Raw genomic sequence first — 16,901 nt, 5'->3', positions numbered from 1 at the left:
GGAAAAAAAAGTTATAACGAATGACTAGTATGTGAGCAAGACAGTGAAAATACTACCTAACAATTTGTTTGATTAAAAAAACCCTCTATTTTCTGCTATGATCTACAAGTGGGAAGTCAGTACCTTATTAGCATACACAACTGAGTAGCAGTGGTATAACGGATGCAGTGAACTGTAACCTATTACAGGCATATACAGCATTGCAATATGGTGTCAACATCACAGCTCAAAGTTTTTCCATAATGTTTTCTCTTTCAGTCCACATTCAGTCCCATTTATCTAGAAAAGAAGAAAGGAGCAACTGAGGAATTTCACAGGTCAGTGCATTTTACTACATTTTCCAAAATTATTTAGACTTAGCTCTGAAAAATAAAAACAAAACAAAAACTTCCTGTGCACAGCAATAATCTATAGTAAGGAGAAACAATTGGGCATGGAGCTAAGGTGCAGTGAACAAAATCATGTATGTATACATGTATATATAAATTCCTCCATTTGATACAAGTTGCTCCATTGTGTATTCAAAACTATGCACTGTTCAGCAGTCTATTTCAGAGCAGCAGCACCAATCCCTTTGAGCTGCACAGGCCAACAAAGACTTGCATTGAAGATGAATCTGTAGGAGTCCCTTTTCTCATGGTATGGATCTGGCTTTCACGGCAGGAAATGGCAGTGTACGCTTTCTGTGCCAAATAGATCATTGCCCTAGCTAGCAGACACGGACAGATCAAATACCACCCATTTGAGTCCACCAGCTGCAGGCTTAGAGATTCCAGCCTTGACCACTCCAAAGCCAAACTTCCCAAATCCTTCACTCCAACCTCAGTCTCCTACTACACAAAAATACAAATCAAAGAATATCCTGCAGGCACGTTCTAATGACTTTCAGTACCATCTTCAGTGCAACAAGTTTTAGAATTGCTGGATTAGACACAGATACCAAGACAGAAAATTAAAGCATGTGGTTAACCATGTTTTTAGAGCTTGTTTTGTGACTTTATTCAGCTGCCTCTTTATTGAGGGTCACATTATTGAAAATATGAAAGTCTGGCATAAAAACCCAAAGGGGACCTGCCAATTCCAGGATTAGGAAAATATTTACATTACTATGGACTTAACAGAGCAACCTATTTATTTTCTTTTTATTTAAAAAAAAGAACAAGACTAGAAATATAGGATATAAACTACCTTTCCAGTTAATATAGTGACACAGTATATGAATATCACACAGAAGAAAGTGCCTTGCTACTCAAGCAATCTGAGAAAAAGCAAGATACTTGATTTTTTTTTTTTTTAAACAACACTGCAACAAAAACAGAAATAAAGTGCATATTGAGAACAGGCATGTGTTTGAAAATCAAGTTTCAAAAGTGAAAAAGCATCCAGAATCAAAGGGCTCTAATGCCAAAGGTAATGTAAAATAAAGAAAACCAAGTGAAAAAAGAACCAAAACCAAAAAAACTAAAGTGCTGGTTTCTGAGACCTTTAAAAACAGAGGAACACCTTCATTACCTTAAAAAACCTTTGGATCACTGGCTTCAGTGTTGTCGCTTCAGCTCATAACTTTGGCAGCAGCTTCCCAGATGGATCATTCTTACCTTCATCTTCTTCTAAATGTCTTTTAGTTAATATTCTGAATCAGATGTTTTGGTCTCTAAACCAGAAGCACAATTATCCTGATCTAGTATGACAGGTCCTTTGCTCACTTGAATAAGTAATTCACTTTGCAAAAGTCAGTATGCTCCTGGATTCACTAGCTTAGATGTAACTAGGAACTAGTTGAGTCTGAATTAGCTATTATATAAATGTTCAGCTGTCCCGCAGGCTAATACTAATACATAGGCACAGAGTTTTGAGATGATGAATATATGACATGTTTTAACAGCTTAACCTGTTTCACGTGGAACTTCCAACAGGATAACCAAAGACTAAGAATTAGATATGGGTGAAGAGGACCAAAAGTACTATTCTGTTTCTTTAAGAGAACACACATTAATGAGAAATATGAGAAATATGGCTCAGATTACAGGACTGAGAAAGCAGGTGTAAGAGTAGTGAACAGATGAAGCTGATTATTTTAATAGACACAAACAGGAGAAAAAAACAAGGCAAACTTCCACCAGAGAAGCAGAAAAGTGACATTTCAGTTGAAACTGTACTCCGGAGTTTTATTTGTAGTCCTCTGTCACAATCAAGTTGTTTGAAAAAATACACTGACGTAAGATCATTTAGATAATATTTCAGTATGTTGAGAATAGAAAAATTACAACCTACTTGGACAAAATAGGATATATTTGGTCCACTCACTCCATGCTCAAGAAAAAGGGGGAAAAGCTGTTATAATCTTGTTAAATTTTGAAATTCCAGCAACAGGATGAAGGGTTTTGTCTACTGTCCACTCTTCTGTGCTGAATCTGCCACAGTTGCTTTGGCTCCTTGCCCTAAGCACTGCAGATCTCCTGTCCATGTGGCTACCGCCATCAAACAGAAATGGCCAGTGCCTTGGATCAGCCCTGAGCTTCCAGGTTCACAGTTCCACAGAAGTGAACTCTCAAGTCCACAGCCAAAGGCAAGTTTCCCAGCACTTTAAGATGTGCTGTGAGCGCTGTGAGAGCTGCAGGTGTCAGCTATGGAGCCAGGAACCAAGAGCTACATATGGTTAAATTTCCAGGTTGGACAACTGACTTAGCACTGTGGAGCTCAGACTCTCTAAAACGTCCAATTTCACTTCTGACGTGAAGGAAGGACAGTTCTCAGATCCCCAGTAATCTCCTGTGGAGACAGCCAGGAAAAGGGAAATTTTTCATCACAACCCTGCTGGTGCTTTCTCAGAACTTCAGCTACAACAACAGGCTTCTGGGAGATATTTTTTTTTTGTCTGGTAAGTAAGAACATGCCAATGTAAAGCAATTTAATTCAAAAGTTCCTGTCAGGAAAATAAAATGATGAAGAATGGAGGGAAGGTGGGGTCCAACAGAAACACTCCAAAAGAAGGAAAACAGTGACACTATAAACTGATAAGCCTGAGAGAAAGAAGTAAAACATCCAGACAGGTGAAATACTGCTCAGGGATGTAAACCACATCCCAAATCTTCCAATATAACAAGACAGAATTTGGTATTCACAAATATATAAGAATATTGGGAATGAGCCAAACAAAAACCATGATGTGAGGGAGGAAGAGATCCAAGACCTGAAGAGCAGCTCTGGCTATGTGAGTCACTGGAGCTGCAATATTTCTTTTCAGCAGGAGTTAGTTTAATTTCACTAATAATGAAATTATCTCAAAACCCTCCAAAATCAAAGGCACCTCTGGATTTCCTCTAGTACTATTCCAAAAAGACACAGTAAGTGACTTAATGTGTCACATACGAAATGGATGAAAGTTATATGGATTCCCAATGGAGACATCGGGAAAACTGACTTGTATTATGAAGTTGTTTGAATAAAAAGAAAGAACTATGAAAAAGAAAATAGATTTAAAATAAAATGAAACACGACTCATTTACAGATGCTGGAAATTAATTTTGTAAAGTAATACTGGTAGAAAGACTTGTCATTATCATGAGAAATGTCATTGTATCTTAAATTCTGCCAGAGAAAGGGATCATTGAAAGGAAATAGCTCACTATAGCATCACAAAAATGAAAGCACTTGAGCAACTCAAGTCATCCCAAGTATTGCATTAACAAGAGTTACTCAGCCAAATGAATTTCCGAACTAACTCCACTGAAGACAGCTGCTACGCCAGGGATATATATGATGTACTCTTTATAATAGGAATCTCATTTAGTAGGCCTGCTGCCAATATGCAAAGACAAATGATATGGAACAGAAGTAAATAAAATAAAGTAACTGACTAGCAACAGTGTGTGAAGTCCCCCTAAGAAATAAGTGAATATTTAGAGCTTTTATCTGTCAACCTGTCCATGGTCAGACATGCCTCTGTGGATGTTAACAAGATGTGCTTCTAGTCTGCATCGAAGTATTACTTATTAGCTTTTTATGGGTGTTATGAGCAGTTTATCACATTTTGGGCTTGGGCAGTTATCCTAGGCAATCTTGCTGCTCAGTCCACACTAATAGCTGACAGTGGTATTATTCATTTTTAATTTTAAATTGATTATTGGAATTATATACCATTCTACTTAGCTCTGCAGGACAGTTAGCAACTCTTAAATACTCAAATTACAGTCTTCATATATAGGATGACATTTTCATTGTGATATTTACATCATTACTGCCTGTGTATATTTGTATAAGCACACATCAAACGTTCACTCTCCATTCTACTGATAATATCACAACAAGACGATGGCATTTGCTACATAAAAGAGTGTGTTAGAGACTCATCTATCTGTTCTCCGGTAGGTCTAAGGAATACCATTTCAAAAATAATGAAGAAAAGCTGTGCTGTCAAGTGGTTTCTATTTCTGCTATTGACATGCTATTTTTGCTTATTAAGGAGAGATGGCACTTAAACTCTTTAAGAGTAGAATTAAAGGCATTACATCTTCCGGTGCAAGACTAGGCAATGTACCATTTGCAAAATCATGTCATCACATCAACAGCATGTGGAAGAACAGGACTGTTGAGCAGGTGGATGTACACAGTCTGTTGGGAAAGACTCAGAATGGCCTTTGCAGTAGGAAATCCCACTGGAGCTGTGATGCTGCCATATAGGTAAAGGTCACCCAGAAGATTCGATATATTTAGAATTCAAAAAAGCTTTTGACAATCAAAGGATATTAGAGAAACTAAGTTGCTATGGTACTAGAGGAAAGCTCCACTTACAGACCTAAAACTGGTTAAAGGATAGGAAGGAAAGAGTAGGGCAGTGAAGTCCTACAAAGCCTCAGATCTGCTAGTTTCCACGAAGGGAAGAGGTCTTGGGGTCATTGTTGACATTTCCCTAAAACTATCATAATTGGGTGGGCTGTTATCAAGATTTATGGTAAAGACATGGATAAGGTGAACATGAATTGTTATTTACCAAATCATTGAAGCTAGACGCAGGGGGTCGTGAATGAAACTACTAAGATTTTTTTTAACAGATAAGAGAAAAGTAATTCTTTCTACAGCTGTGACCTTCTGGAATTTGCTCCCACGCAGGCTGTGGAGGCAGCGGGTGTCAGCACGTTCAGAAAGGTTTTTGGCGAACTCACGCACAAGAGGTCCATAAATGGACACAAATCAAAGCAGGGAGGGCTGGACCTTACTGCAACAACCAGGGATGCTGACAGGATGCAGAAGGTGGACAGGCTCTCCCACTGCCACTGTCAGGCACGCAGTAATGACCTAAATTAATTATTTGTCCAAACAACATGGAATTACTTCACTTTTTAAATTATTATTATTATTTATTATTATTTTGTTTAAATGATGGCTATGTTATATTGGATTTATTTTAATGTTTACAAACAGTAAATCAATACTGTTGTACTTCAACTAAAATCAAAAACAGTTGCCAGGTCCTAATGCACATCATGCTTTTTACTGCCTTTTGAAGGAAAAGCTTTTACTTGGGGTAGGAATTTTGTTTTCCAGTATTATTAAGTTCATTAACTTTCAATGCATGGGATTTATCTTGATTTTCAAAGTAGCTGGGAATCTGGCAAAGTCCCATTATTTCAGAATAAATACCTCTACAGAGTAGGGCAGTTGCTCATCAAGCTTCTTTCAGGACAAAATTGGATGGGGTCAGGAAACACGATACTAGAGACCAACTTTCACACAATACAGTGAGAATATCCTCATATTAACATAGCTCTATCTTATCTCTTTTTACATTGCTGGGGCTCAAATTCATTTAACATTAAACTCCAAATTATCAGTTAGAAATTCAGCAAAACCCAAACAAACCAGAAAAAAAGAAACTTTTGTCACTCATTTTAAGCTGAGTTTTTCTGAACAAACAAATCAAAGATATCAGTTCTGCCCGGTAACTGTAGAAACATAGACACGTGACTGTATTTAGGAATAACTGGAGAGATGTATTTCAACACATCAATACTCACTTAGCTTTTATACATTTATGGAAGGATTTCTAAAGGATTTAAATGCACCTTTACCTCAAGCCATCTAAACTGCTTGATTATACCAGAGACATAGCTTCTAGCATAGCTACCACATAGGGGGATGCCAGGAATCGAGACAGCAGAATCAAATCCCACTGAGGAAAGGTTCCAGGGCAAGTCTTCAGCCATCAGTACCAGGCCTTCTCACAGCTGCCTGATACAGAAAGGGGCTTTACATATGCATAGCAACATTTTAAGACACCTGCTTGTAGTAAAAGTTTCCATTGCGCATAATAGGGGCTTGCTGAGGCCATTTGTTCAAAACAAGTGTGAAGATTTAAGATTTCCCCCCCCTTATTCATCTGCTTTCATTATCTTTCTCAGTTGTGCCTTCAACATTCTTCAGCCAATGTGCAGAAGCACCTGTGCAGGCAACTTTCACTGATTGTTTCTCACCTGTGGTAGGAGAGATTGGTGTTCTGAGAGCCTTCCTTACGCAAAATGACAGCTCATCAAATAAGAGGGGAGGAAGGGCAGTTCCTATAATACCTACATTCCTAATGTATGCAGTTTAGCACCAAAAGGCCCAAAAATCTAAGCTGAGCAAGACAAATCTCATCTCAAATTAATGTCCTCATACTAGATATTAGCAATAAACAAATATTACATAATGCTTGTTATATAACTAATGTAACATGTACACAAAACAAATAACTTTTAATAGATCTTTTAGGGAGTACAGAAATAACTAGATAAAATAAAAATATCTCCTACCCCCAATTCAAGCTGACATACTGCTGTTTATTTTTAGCACTATTTTGAATGAATTGTTGTGTGTGTCAGAACTGTGTCTTCTTTTTTGGTGCAAGACGAAAATTTAAAAATAATTAAAAAAAAATACAGGCTTTATGCTTGGAAAGATGGACAAGTAGAAGGAATACACTGTTGGCCTACAGAAACTAAACAAATTCACGGCCAGATCTTACATGCTGGGATGCAGTAAAGGTGGAAAAAAGGCAGAGTGCCCCTCTCTGATTACCCTCAAGGCACAGACAAGGCAACTCAGGAGCCCCATAAATCCCCAGCCCACATCGCTGTGCTCGCCCACTAGAGTAGCAGGAACAGGGCCGAGGGTAGCCCCTGAAACAGCAGAATGGCTAATAATAATAATAATAATGGTGGTGATGATGATGATGATGAAACCACCTCACAGGGGCCGGATCCTGCCTGCATGTCTGATCCCGCTGCCCGGCCGCCAGGACCCACCTTGGGCATCCGGATGTGCTCCATGGTGGCTCCGGGCCCCGCTTTTCACGCCAGCCAGGCAGCCATCCACACCTGCGGCTCGCTCCCAGTTTCCCCTCCTTTAAAAAAAAAAAAGAAATATATATATATATATATATATATATGTAAATATGTATATATATAGTATTTTTTTTTTTCTCCCCGCGCTTTTCTGCGCAGGTAGGGAAAATAAAATACAAAAAAAAAAAAAAGATTATTAAAAAAAAAAGGTACTTATTTATTGAAAGCAGATAACGTGCCTGTGTGTGTCGGTGCGGGCAGGTCAGCGGCTGGCCCCACCTCCCCGGCAGCAGCCATGCAGCACCGCCGGCGGGGATGCTCGGCGGGGCCGCATCCTGCCCGCCCGCCCGGCCCGGCCCCGGGCACCGCGGGGCACAGCCCGGGGGAGGATCTGCGGCAGTTCGCCGTCTGGTCCGAAACGACATGGCGAGGTCTTTTCTTTCAGAAAAAGGCTCGGAAACGGCCAAGGGAGCTCTGGCTGAGATGGCCTCCCCCTGTGTTTAGCTGTTCCCTGGCCCGGCGTGCGCAGTATCCCAAAGACAAAAGCCGTGCTTATTGAAACCGAGGCACTGATTCTGTTTGTCTCAGGCTCTGCGGGTCTGTCTCAATAATTAACCGTTTTGCTGCATCCTCAGATTGGAGCAGGGGGAGATTTTTTTGTGTTACACATTTTTCAGTCTTCTGCAAGAAATTTCTTGTCTTGTCTTTTCCTTACCTGGCCCAAGAGATAACTCTTTTTACCTCTTGAGGCAAAAAGAATTGCTAGAGAGCTGATTTCCCCAGACCACAGCCCCATACAGTCATGAATAAATCTCTAACCATCTTGGAATCACTATCATATTCTGTGTAAAACAAGAAACTCTTCAATTTATGCCAATGTGGTGCTAATAATTTCAGATACGGCGTAGCCCTTGAAGCTTACAAAATGCCCAAATATTCCATATTCATCAATGTATTACAGCAATTCTTGACAAATAGGCTAGTCCTGTTTGGGCTAGGCACACCGAGGAATAGGAACAAATGTGAAGACCTGTCAAAATACACAAAATACACAAAAGTTCTGCCTACTGCATTTGTCACAGAAAGATGAAATAAACACAAGAGCGCCCTGCTCCAGAGCAGAAGCTCCGTATGTATCCTTATCTTACCTGCAGGGAACAGAACAAGCTTAATCCATGTCGTGAAAGCTAAAGTACGTGCTGAAAATAATGGTGCTACCAAAAAAATGTGAATGTATTTTACCCTAAGGGAAAGGGAATGATGGGTATGGGACTGCGTTGGCTCCAGTCCTGCCACTTTCTTGCTAGATGGTTCAGCATTAGGAATTTTTTTTCTGCTGGCTCTTTGATTAAAGGAGACAGAAGCTGTGTTGCCAGAAGTAGGAGGCAAATCAAGTCTGGGTTCCCTTCTTCTGTTTTGGCCCATTTCTGCCCTCTTTTGTCTCATAATTCAGCTGATGTTATTGTGCAGGAGTGGCTGGGTCAACCATTATCTGAGGACACCATCAACTGGACGAAACTTCTACGGAGAGTTTTCAGCCTTTTGTTCATTCAGATCTGATATGAGGGTTGAAGATATCAATTTCTGTTGGAAAATTCACTGGATGGCATCCATAAAAGTGCATGAATTGCATAAAGAATCTTGTATTCACAAGGCTCAATTGGTGGCATATTTTGCTCTCTGTTTTAGGCCAGAGCTATCAGAAACAGTTAAGCATTAACCATCCACATAAACTGTTTCCTTTGCAGTTATGGTTAATGTAATTCATTGCATATAATATCATCTTTTGGCATTTGCTACTGCCAGTGAGTAATTAAAGTTGGAAGAAAGCATGCTCTTCTTTCTAGTCCCTGGAGACTTTTTCTTTGGTACATCTTGTGATTCATTATGGCCAAGTTCGAGTCCTACTGTTGATGCTGCTTTATCTCTGCTTCGCATTCATCAATATCTGCAAAATTAAGACATTGCTCGGAGGAGACTGTTTATGTAGCAATCAGTTACTCAACATCCCGCCAGAGTTTTTGACCTGTACTGGATTAGTAAAATAATTCATGGGTGAGTACAGCCATAAACAGAACTTGGATTTAGATAAAAGTTCTGCCTACTGCATTTGTCACAGAAAGCTGCAATAAACACAAGCTTCTCGAAGTTCTCTTGCATTTTTCATTTGCATTTCATGCTCATGGAAGTTGCTGTCTTAACAATCCTGAAAATGAAATATTGTCTCCAGAGAAGCAGCAGGGACAAGAAAATTAAATTGTCGTGCATAAATAGCTTTTGACGTAACTGCTGCAACTAACAGCAAAGTTCCTGATTAACGCCCCTTGAAGAAGGCCATCCATTGAGGACTAGAATGATACCAGGGTATTTATTTTCTGTGTCCATAATCAGTAAAGATGGGTTTTGGCCTAGTTTGTTAAAACCTGAAAGCATACATTTATGGGATGAAGACATGGAGGCTGGGATCAGACTGTATTACTGTGGGATGAGGGCAGACTGCTTGGGTTTGGGGTTAAGGGATGGAGCAAATACAACAACAAAGAATTTTCTAATGGCATGTCACCAACGAAATGCCTCTGGACTGAGGGTGAGAGGTGGTTTGTAGGTATCAAGGTTTTCTCGTCCAGTTCAGCACACAGGTCTTTGCACATTATTTGTTTAAAACAATGAGCCAGCCAATCAAACAGAATTACCTCAAAGTCACCTGGCCTTTTTATCAATCTTACTCTTATGGAAATATCCAGCAAGATTCGTAGACTTTTATATTACCAAAGGGGAAACAACAGTGCTTTTTAGCATAAAATGCAATATATTTTTGAAAATTATTTATCTACACCTGTAATACACTAAAGATTCATCTAATACAGATTGGTAATTCTGGATTAACAATGGTAGCACATCATAATCATATAAATTTTAGGCATATTTACCCTATTGTTTGAAATTTTTTTCATCCACCATTTCCATAGCACTGCTCTACTGTTTTAACCCCTTGAGAAGATAAACTTAAAGTTCCTTATTTCCTTCTTTCGGAACTTTTCATGCCACTTTTCAAATGATTAAGTTCGATTCTTCAGGGGCATGTTAGAGAAGACTCTAACATTGCACCCTTTTGAAAGACAAATGCCAAAAAGGCATAACTTCGTGTTTGTGAGGTGGGGTGCTTTCACTCCCTCAGCAGGCTGGGCAGCATGCAGATGCTGCTGCATCCTAGTTGCTGTTTGCCTGTTACCTACTGCCTATTGCCATCAACGATAGCAGCCAAAGGTGCAAATGCAGGCATGCAATTTGCAGGTGTCTATAGTGTTTACACCCTGGATAATCAGTACCATGGATTCAGAAACAATGTGTCTCTTTCTGTGCTTCATAACTTTTGAACTTTTAGAGGAAACATCCCAAGTTTCTTGTGGCCAATGCACTTGGACACACAAACTTCTCTCCCAGTTAATCTAGCAGGAGCTGCACGTGACCCTGTAAAGGATCCAGCGAGCAGCTCTGACTTTATTGTTTAACTCAGCTAACTGTTACTTGGCTTGACCTTTCAACATTTCCTTCAAGAATTACTCAAAGCAATCTTTGATTTTGCCTTGTTATAAAACATTGTTGCATTGTTATAAAAACAACATTCTCACAGGAGAAAATACCAGCAGTCCTCTGGAAACTGGAATGGGTTTGATCATATTTTGCAGATAGCTGAGCAGATATGCACCTGGCCTGAGATGCAGAGAGGAGAAATAAAACAGATTAAATTCTGGAATGCCTCAGGATGGAAGGCCAGTCTCTAGCAGGAGGATTCCACCAAATGAGAAGGCAGCTGGCACAGTCCTCATTTTCTGTTAAATGAGAGCATTTCAACAAGATTAGAACAGTTAATCCTGCTACTCTGAAATGCTATGTTTTCCATTAAAAAAGCATGTCAGGACAACTGGCAGTGAAGTACGGTATTAGGAGGTCAGCTGTGATATACTTGAGCTGGTGTAAGTCAAACCACAAAGGTTAGAACAGCTAAAGGAGGGGGCTAGTTATTATAATGGGTGTTATGTGGGGAAAATGGAGAAGAGTGCATCTCAGTATAGCCAGTAGAGAAAAAGACACTTCTACAAGGCAATAAAGAGTTCCTAAACTCTTGAAGTAGTGTAATATTGCTTAGAGATTTACCCCGTTCTGCAGATCCCCATACATCAGTACTTCTACCTACGTTGTTTTGTCAGTTCAGTGAGAAGTGATTGCTTCCTCTTGTCCTTTACTGCTTCTAAGAAGGACACTGCTGTAATGTATACAGGGAACTGGAAACCTCTAAGAAAGCACCCCTCTCCCCACACATTAGCTATACTTGGATATATGTGAGCGGGTTTTCTCTCAAGTTGAACATTCAGCCATGTAGAGAAACATAGAAGAAACAAATGTTTTGTTTTGTTTTGTTTTGTTTTGTTTTGTTTTGTTTTTAAGAACTTACTTTTCATTAAAATCTAACAGAAGCTGCTAGATGTGCTACTTCACTTAAACATGGTGATTTGATCTTGCAAGCAGCTTTGCTACAGGGTCAGGTATCAGCCATGAGTGACAGTGGGTGACTGAATTCTCTTTGAGCAGAAGTGTTAGGAGCCATCCCAACTCCTAGAGTTACAGAGGGGTTCTCCAAATTGTAGCATCTCTAATTTTCTGTCAACCTTGACAGTACCTCATCCAGAATCTTAGACAGGAAATAGTTCCTAAACTGATATTAAAAAAATACTTAACAAAAATGAATGCATTTTTATCTTCTCAGATCTTTTCCATTGAAACATTTAGTAACAGGCTCAGCAACAAGTTAGGAGAAGGAAATAAGACTACTGAGCTCAAAGCAGACCATGACTGTGTTTTTTTCTGAAGCAGTATTGAATGAAACATAAAATCATGATAGCATGGCATCTTTCAACATTTTCACAAAGAAATTTTTATTAACTTATGGGACTGTATTAACGGTCTGCCTACAGCATTTTTCCCAACATGAAATAAAAGAAATAAACATGGCATATTTGGGTTTAGGGAAAAAAGAACAGAGGAGAAGGAAAAAAAAAAGGGTAATAAAGTATCCCATGGTCTCTATATAATTAGCTAAAGCTGTGCTTAAAACACTGAAGAGTTAGTTTATATTGAAACTTCCCAATGACCTGTGATGATCGTAATTCAGTGAAGTAAATGCAGTCATTCAAGTTGTAAGATTTATGCACAAGTTTATGATGGCAGCAAAACGGTTTCATTAGTCTACAAATTTTACAGAAGCTCTGGTGCTGTATTTAGAAAAACAAACAAACAACAACAACAACAACAAAAAACAATTCCCCAAAAACACATTAAAAAAAACTTCACTGAAATGCTACTTTCTATTCTGAATTCATACCATATGCAAGCATATATTTTGGGTAAATAATCAGTTTGCCTCCATGCTTTAATAGGAAACTATAACATTGGGATATTTGCCTTTTTATTTTTATTTTTTTAATAAGGTGCTGAAGCAAAATGCAGTTGTTTGAATGTCTATACAGAACTGAAATTGAAGTGATTCCCAGCATCTTACTAACAGCCATCACAGTAAGTGGCCAGAATCACTTTCGGCTGACTTGTGCCTCTTGAAATCCTTCTGAAAAAGGAAGCGATCACCACCACATCCTGCAGTGTTAAGGAGATAAGCTGACACTGTGAAAGTGGTCAGTGAAGTCTTGCTTACTTACATTCTGTGAAAAGGAGGTTCAAATTATGTGACCATCTGTCAGGTACTGGCAAACAATTTAGTTTATGAGAAATAGCTGATTAAGCAAGGGTCTTAGAAACCTCAGTGTTCAGCCTGACAGGATGTTATGGTTGAATTCATATGTGCTCTTCCGAAATTTATCCAGTTTATTACTTGAATTCAATTTGCTTTGTTTTCACCTGATAAGTACTTTAAAGGTTCCATTTGTTGTTGTTGTTGTTGTTGTTTTTGAGAAAAGTAAATAAATTTTGGTGTGGGTTCTGAAGAAAGTTGTGTTGAACTCCTTCTGGCATTCCCTGGCCGAAAGGCCTGTAGTCCAAGGTCTTGTCTAAGAAAATTTCCAGCCCCGTGTAGTATTAGATTTATGTTCTTGATCACTGTCAATTATTTTCATGGGTTATGCATGGGAGGACAGTGTTTGATGTACTCTGCTCCCAGAGCGGAACGTCCAGGGGTTTGTTCCAAGGTATTTTTGCCAGCTGGTCACAGCCAAGATGCATGAGCTATCATGGTTGAAAGGTTCTCATCTGAGTGGAAAGGATGCAATCTTTGGAAAAAAAATATGTGCAGGATGAGACGTATCATTAACTACAGATAGCTACAGATATGGTTATACATAACTGTCCAGTCTGAGGTTAGTGGTTAACTATCTTAATGATTATAGTCAACACATAAAGAGTATGACTACATTGTATTTTTGCTGTGTGCCACATCATAAAGCACTGAACTTTGTGTGCTGCTACTTACCAGCTTATATCTGTAATGCTAATCTGCACCTATAGAAGTCTCATTGAAAACCATTCACATCACCCTGGCTCGATAGCTATTCCACGGTCGTGGTGCCCCCATAGGACAGACATCTCTGTGGCTAGGCTCACCAGCCATCTGCACCATGCACATTATACATCACCAAGCTATGTAAAAGCAATATCCAGGATTCTCATCCTTGCTGTTCCCAACACATATCCAGATTTGATCATCATGCAAGGACTGCTGCCAATGCAGCTAGAAGAATCTGGTTGAGGAATTACCTCTGAAAGATCAAAGGTTAAGTCCTGTATTGGGCTTTGGCTGGAGTCCTCTCCAGGCCCTTGGGAGTCAGAAAAGATTTTTGCCTCTATAAAACTAGAAATGGAAATGCATCATTGTAGCCCAAGCTGACTAGCAGGGGGCAGAGCTTACAGGTATGTAGGTTCACACCTGCAAGTCTCTACTGTGAGGTAGTGCCTTCAGCAACAATGTACTCCTTTCCCAGCTTTTAGCTCTGTGGAAGAGAATGAGCATCTGCTTGTAGAGTGTCCCTCCTGCCCAGTCTTGCTTATTGCTGGCCACCCACTTTCCACAATAGCATAGCCGCTGTCTGTGTGATCATCATGGACATCTCCTGCCCCCGTTTGGTTGGCAGTGGCAGCATCCCCAAGAACAGGTTGACTTGCAGTCACTATCAAAATTCATAGTAGGAAAATCAGCAATATTTCCATTTTCACCTATTTACATTTTAAATTAAAATTAAATTAATATTTACGTTTTCATCCCCACCTAACTGAGAAATTTGTAAGGTCTCCCAGCCTCACTGATCACAATGTGAGATTCATTAATACCATGGCTTCCATCAGTAGCTGGGCTTGTGGAAATATCTTCTGAAATATTAAAATTTTGAAATTTAAAAATTTTTTTTAGAGAGAATGAAGCTGGAGGACTATGAAGGATAAGCTAGGTGCTGATAGCCCAATACCAATTATAGCTGCCTACAGCACCTTGTCTACTACTGCTTATTAGCCTCAGAAATCCCTTCCCAGGGTCATCCCACAGCTTACATTTAGGGCTAAGAGCAGGAATTCAGTGTCAGGAATGTAATATCATAGTAAATATTAGTGTAGTCAGCAGAATTATAGAAAGAAAGAAATGGTTTCTGCATTCAATAGGCATCTTCTTGCTGGGAAGGAACTACCATATGCACAGGAAAGTTGAGGGCCAAATCCCAAACTGGCTGCTTTCTGGTATGCAGAACTTAAGTTTTTTAGCATATTATGTGGTAGTTTTCATGAGGAATGAGTCTATCTCAGGGGTTTCCTGAGAACAGAATGCTCTGGGAAAATGTTGGGATTGTTTTGGGCAGGGAGAGAACAACCCTTGGCAATTTATGTTTCTACACAGTCAAGGAGTGCTCCACCACAGAGGTTTCCTCCCAGCAGTCCCACAGTAACTCTGAAGGAGATTGAGCTCCACTGTCTCTGACTACAGCTGAAGAGAAGAGCGGGGAGGCAGGAGGAGATGGTGAAACAAATTGCCAGGTTGACTTGGTAGAAGTACCTTTGGTGGCCTAGTGCTCAGGGAAAGGAATGCCTGCATTTTTGTGTATATTGAAACTTAAGAAATGTCCGTAGTGTTATTACAATTGTTACATGGAAAATAAATTTCAGGGAATAACTTCACTAAAATCTCTAGGTGTACAAGCATAGCTTTTGTATTGTAATCTCTATGATCCTAGAAAATCTTTAAAAGAAATATTTGAAGTTTTAATCTTATTGTTGCATTTTGTAGGAGGGAAAGTTCAGTTTGCAGAAACATGCAAGAAGATACTGGAATTCAAGATAACTTTTTCTCTCAGATGTTATCGCTTTAGATGTTTTCTTTTCTTGGACATGTATCCACTTTTTTTGGACAAGCCCTTTGTTGGTATGTTTCAAAAAGGTCTTTGTAGATCAGCTTATTCATTTCTTCCATATTCTAGTGTATTTTTTAATAATTTTCCTTAATTTTGTATTTGTGGAAAAGCACAGTTTGGCGTTTTTCTTCTCAATGTAATGCAGAAATAGATAAAAGACAGGTGAACTAAAGGAGAGAAACACAGAGACAATAAGAGGTATCCTCAGTTTGTGGAGTTTTTATGTGCCAAGGACATAACTTTTAGGAAAAAAGCTCCCCAAATCCACATTGGGTCAAGCATTTATCTGAAGGGAAACTTGAAAGATCCCAAAGGTCTCTTTTCAGAATTGAACTCTTTTATTTAAGCAGTACAAAATCTGTTACATTTGAAAGGATGATGAAGCCCTTCTTTGATTTGTCCAAGACTTAACTGAGTTGATTAAACTGTGCAGAAATATACTTTTTAGGATGACATGCTGTTTTTGTTAGGCTGTCACTTATTAACACCTAAGTGTTGTTTTACTGTGAAGAATAATGTTATTGTGACTGTTTTTATGACCATTTTAATGTGACCATCTAAAGATAAAGTTTGACAAGTGGTAGAAAAGGGTAAGCATTAGCAGATGTCTAAATCAAACCACATACAGTCTTCACTTCTATTGTATAAATCTCTTTCCATATTTAATATTGGCCAATATGTTACGACAGTATGTTTTCTAGATAAAAACCAGTCAGACAAACACAACCTTCCAGGGCTTATTTAAATAGAAATATGTGAGGTAGATTTAGTAGAGTAGAAATCCAAGGTCTGTGTAATTTAGAGCCCTGTGTAATTTTCCAGTTGTTAGTTCACATGTGGTTCTCCCTCACAACAGAGTGACCTTGGTTAGATTGTGATATGGCAATAACTGTAGGCATAAAATATAAGAAACTCTATGCCTCAGCATTTCTATAGAACAAAATGTACACATTTTACCATGACTTCCATCAAAAAATCATTTTTCCAGCACTTGTTACATTAAAAATTCATTAATTGATTCTATTTGCTATATGATCCAATATATTAATATGAGCAAGGAAATTATAAAGTAAATTATAGGGTGACAAGTAGGATCTTTTTACAACATTGAGAAGTCCATTCGTAGCTGACATATTCTGCTGTTTTATATTCTTTGTTGATGTGTCTCGAAGGAATT

At 38.9% G+C, this 16,901-nt stretch overlaps 1 protein-coding gene across 3 annotated transcripts in view; it reads right to left on the bottom strand.

Annotated features, from left to right (window-relative positions):
• Positions 1-7,685, bottom strand: part of MTMR7 (myotubularin related protein 7) — a 48,628-nt gene extending 40,943 nt beyond the window's left edge. The window contains exons 1-2 of one of the 3 annotated variants that reach the window (XM_068681495.1): positions 7,562-7,685; positions 7,284-7,381 (exon numbers count right to left, since the gene is read on the bottom strand). In XM_068681495.1, the coding sequence (XP_068537596.1) occupies positions 7,284-7,307 (24 nt within the window). In that variant the 5' untranslated portion in view covers positions 7,308-7,381; positions 7,562-7,685. Of the gene's footprint in view, positions 1-6,071; positions 6,276-7,283; positions 7,382-7,561 lie in introns of those variants that run through there. The other 2 variants (XM_068681497.1, XM_068681494.1) reach the window with 2 other exon arrangements.
• Positions 7,686-16,901: the final 9,216 nt, after the last annotated feature.

The sequence above is a fragment of the Anas acuta genome, chromosome 4, assembly GCF_963932015.1.
Source record: "Anas acuta chromosome 4, bAnaAcu1.1, whole genome shotgun sequence".
Taxonomy (NCBI): Eukaryota; Metazoa; Chordata; class Aves; order Anseriformes; family Anatidae; genus Anas; species Anas acuta.
This window is presented reverse-complemented; position numbering and strand designations above follow the sequence as displayed.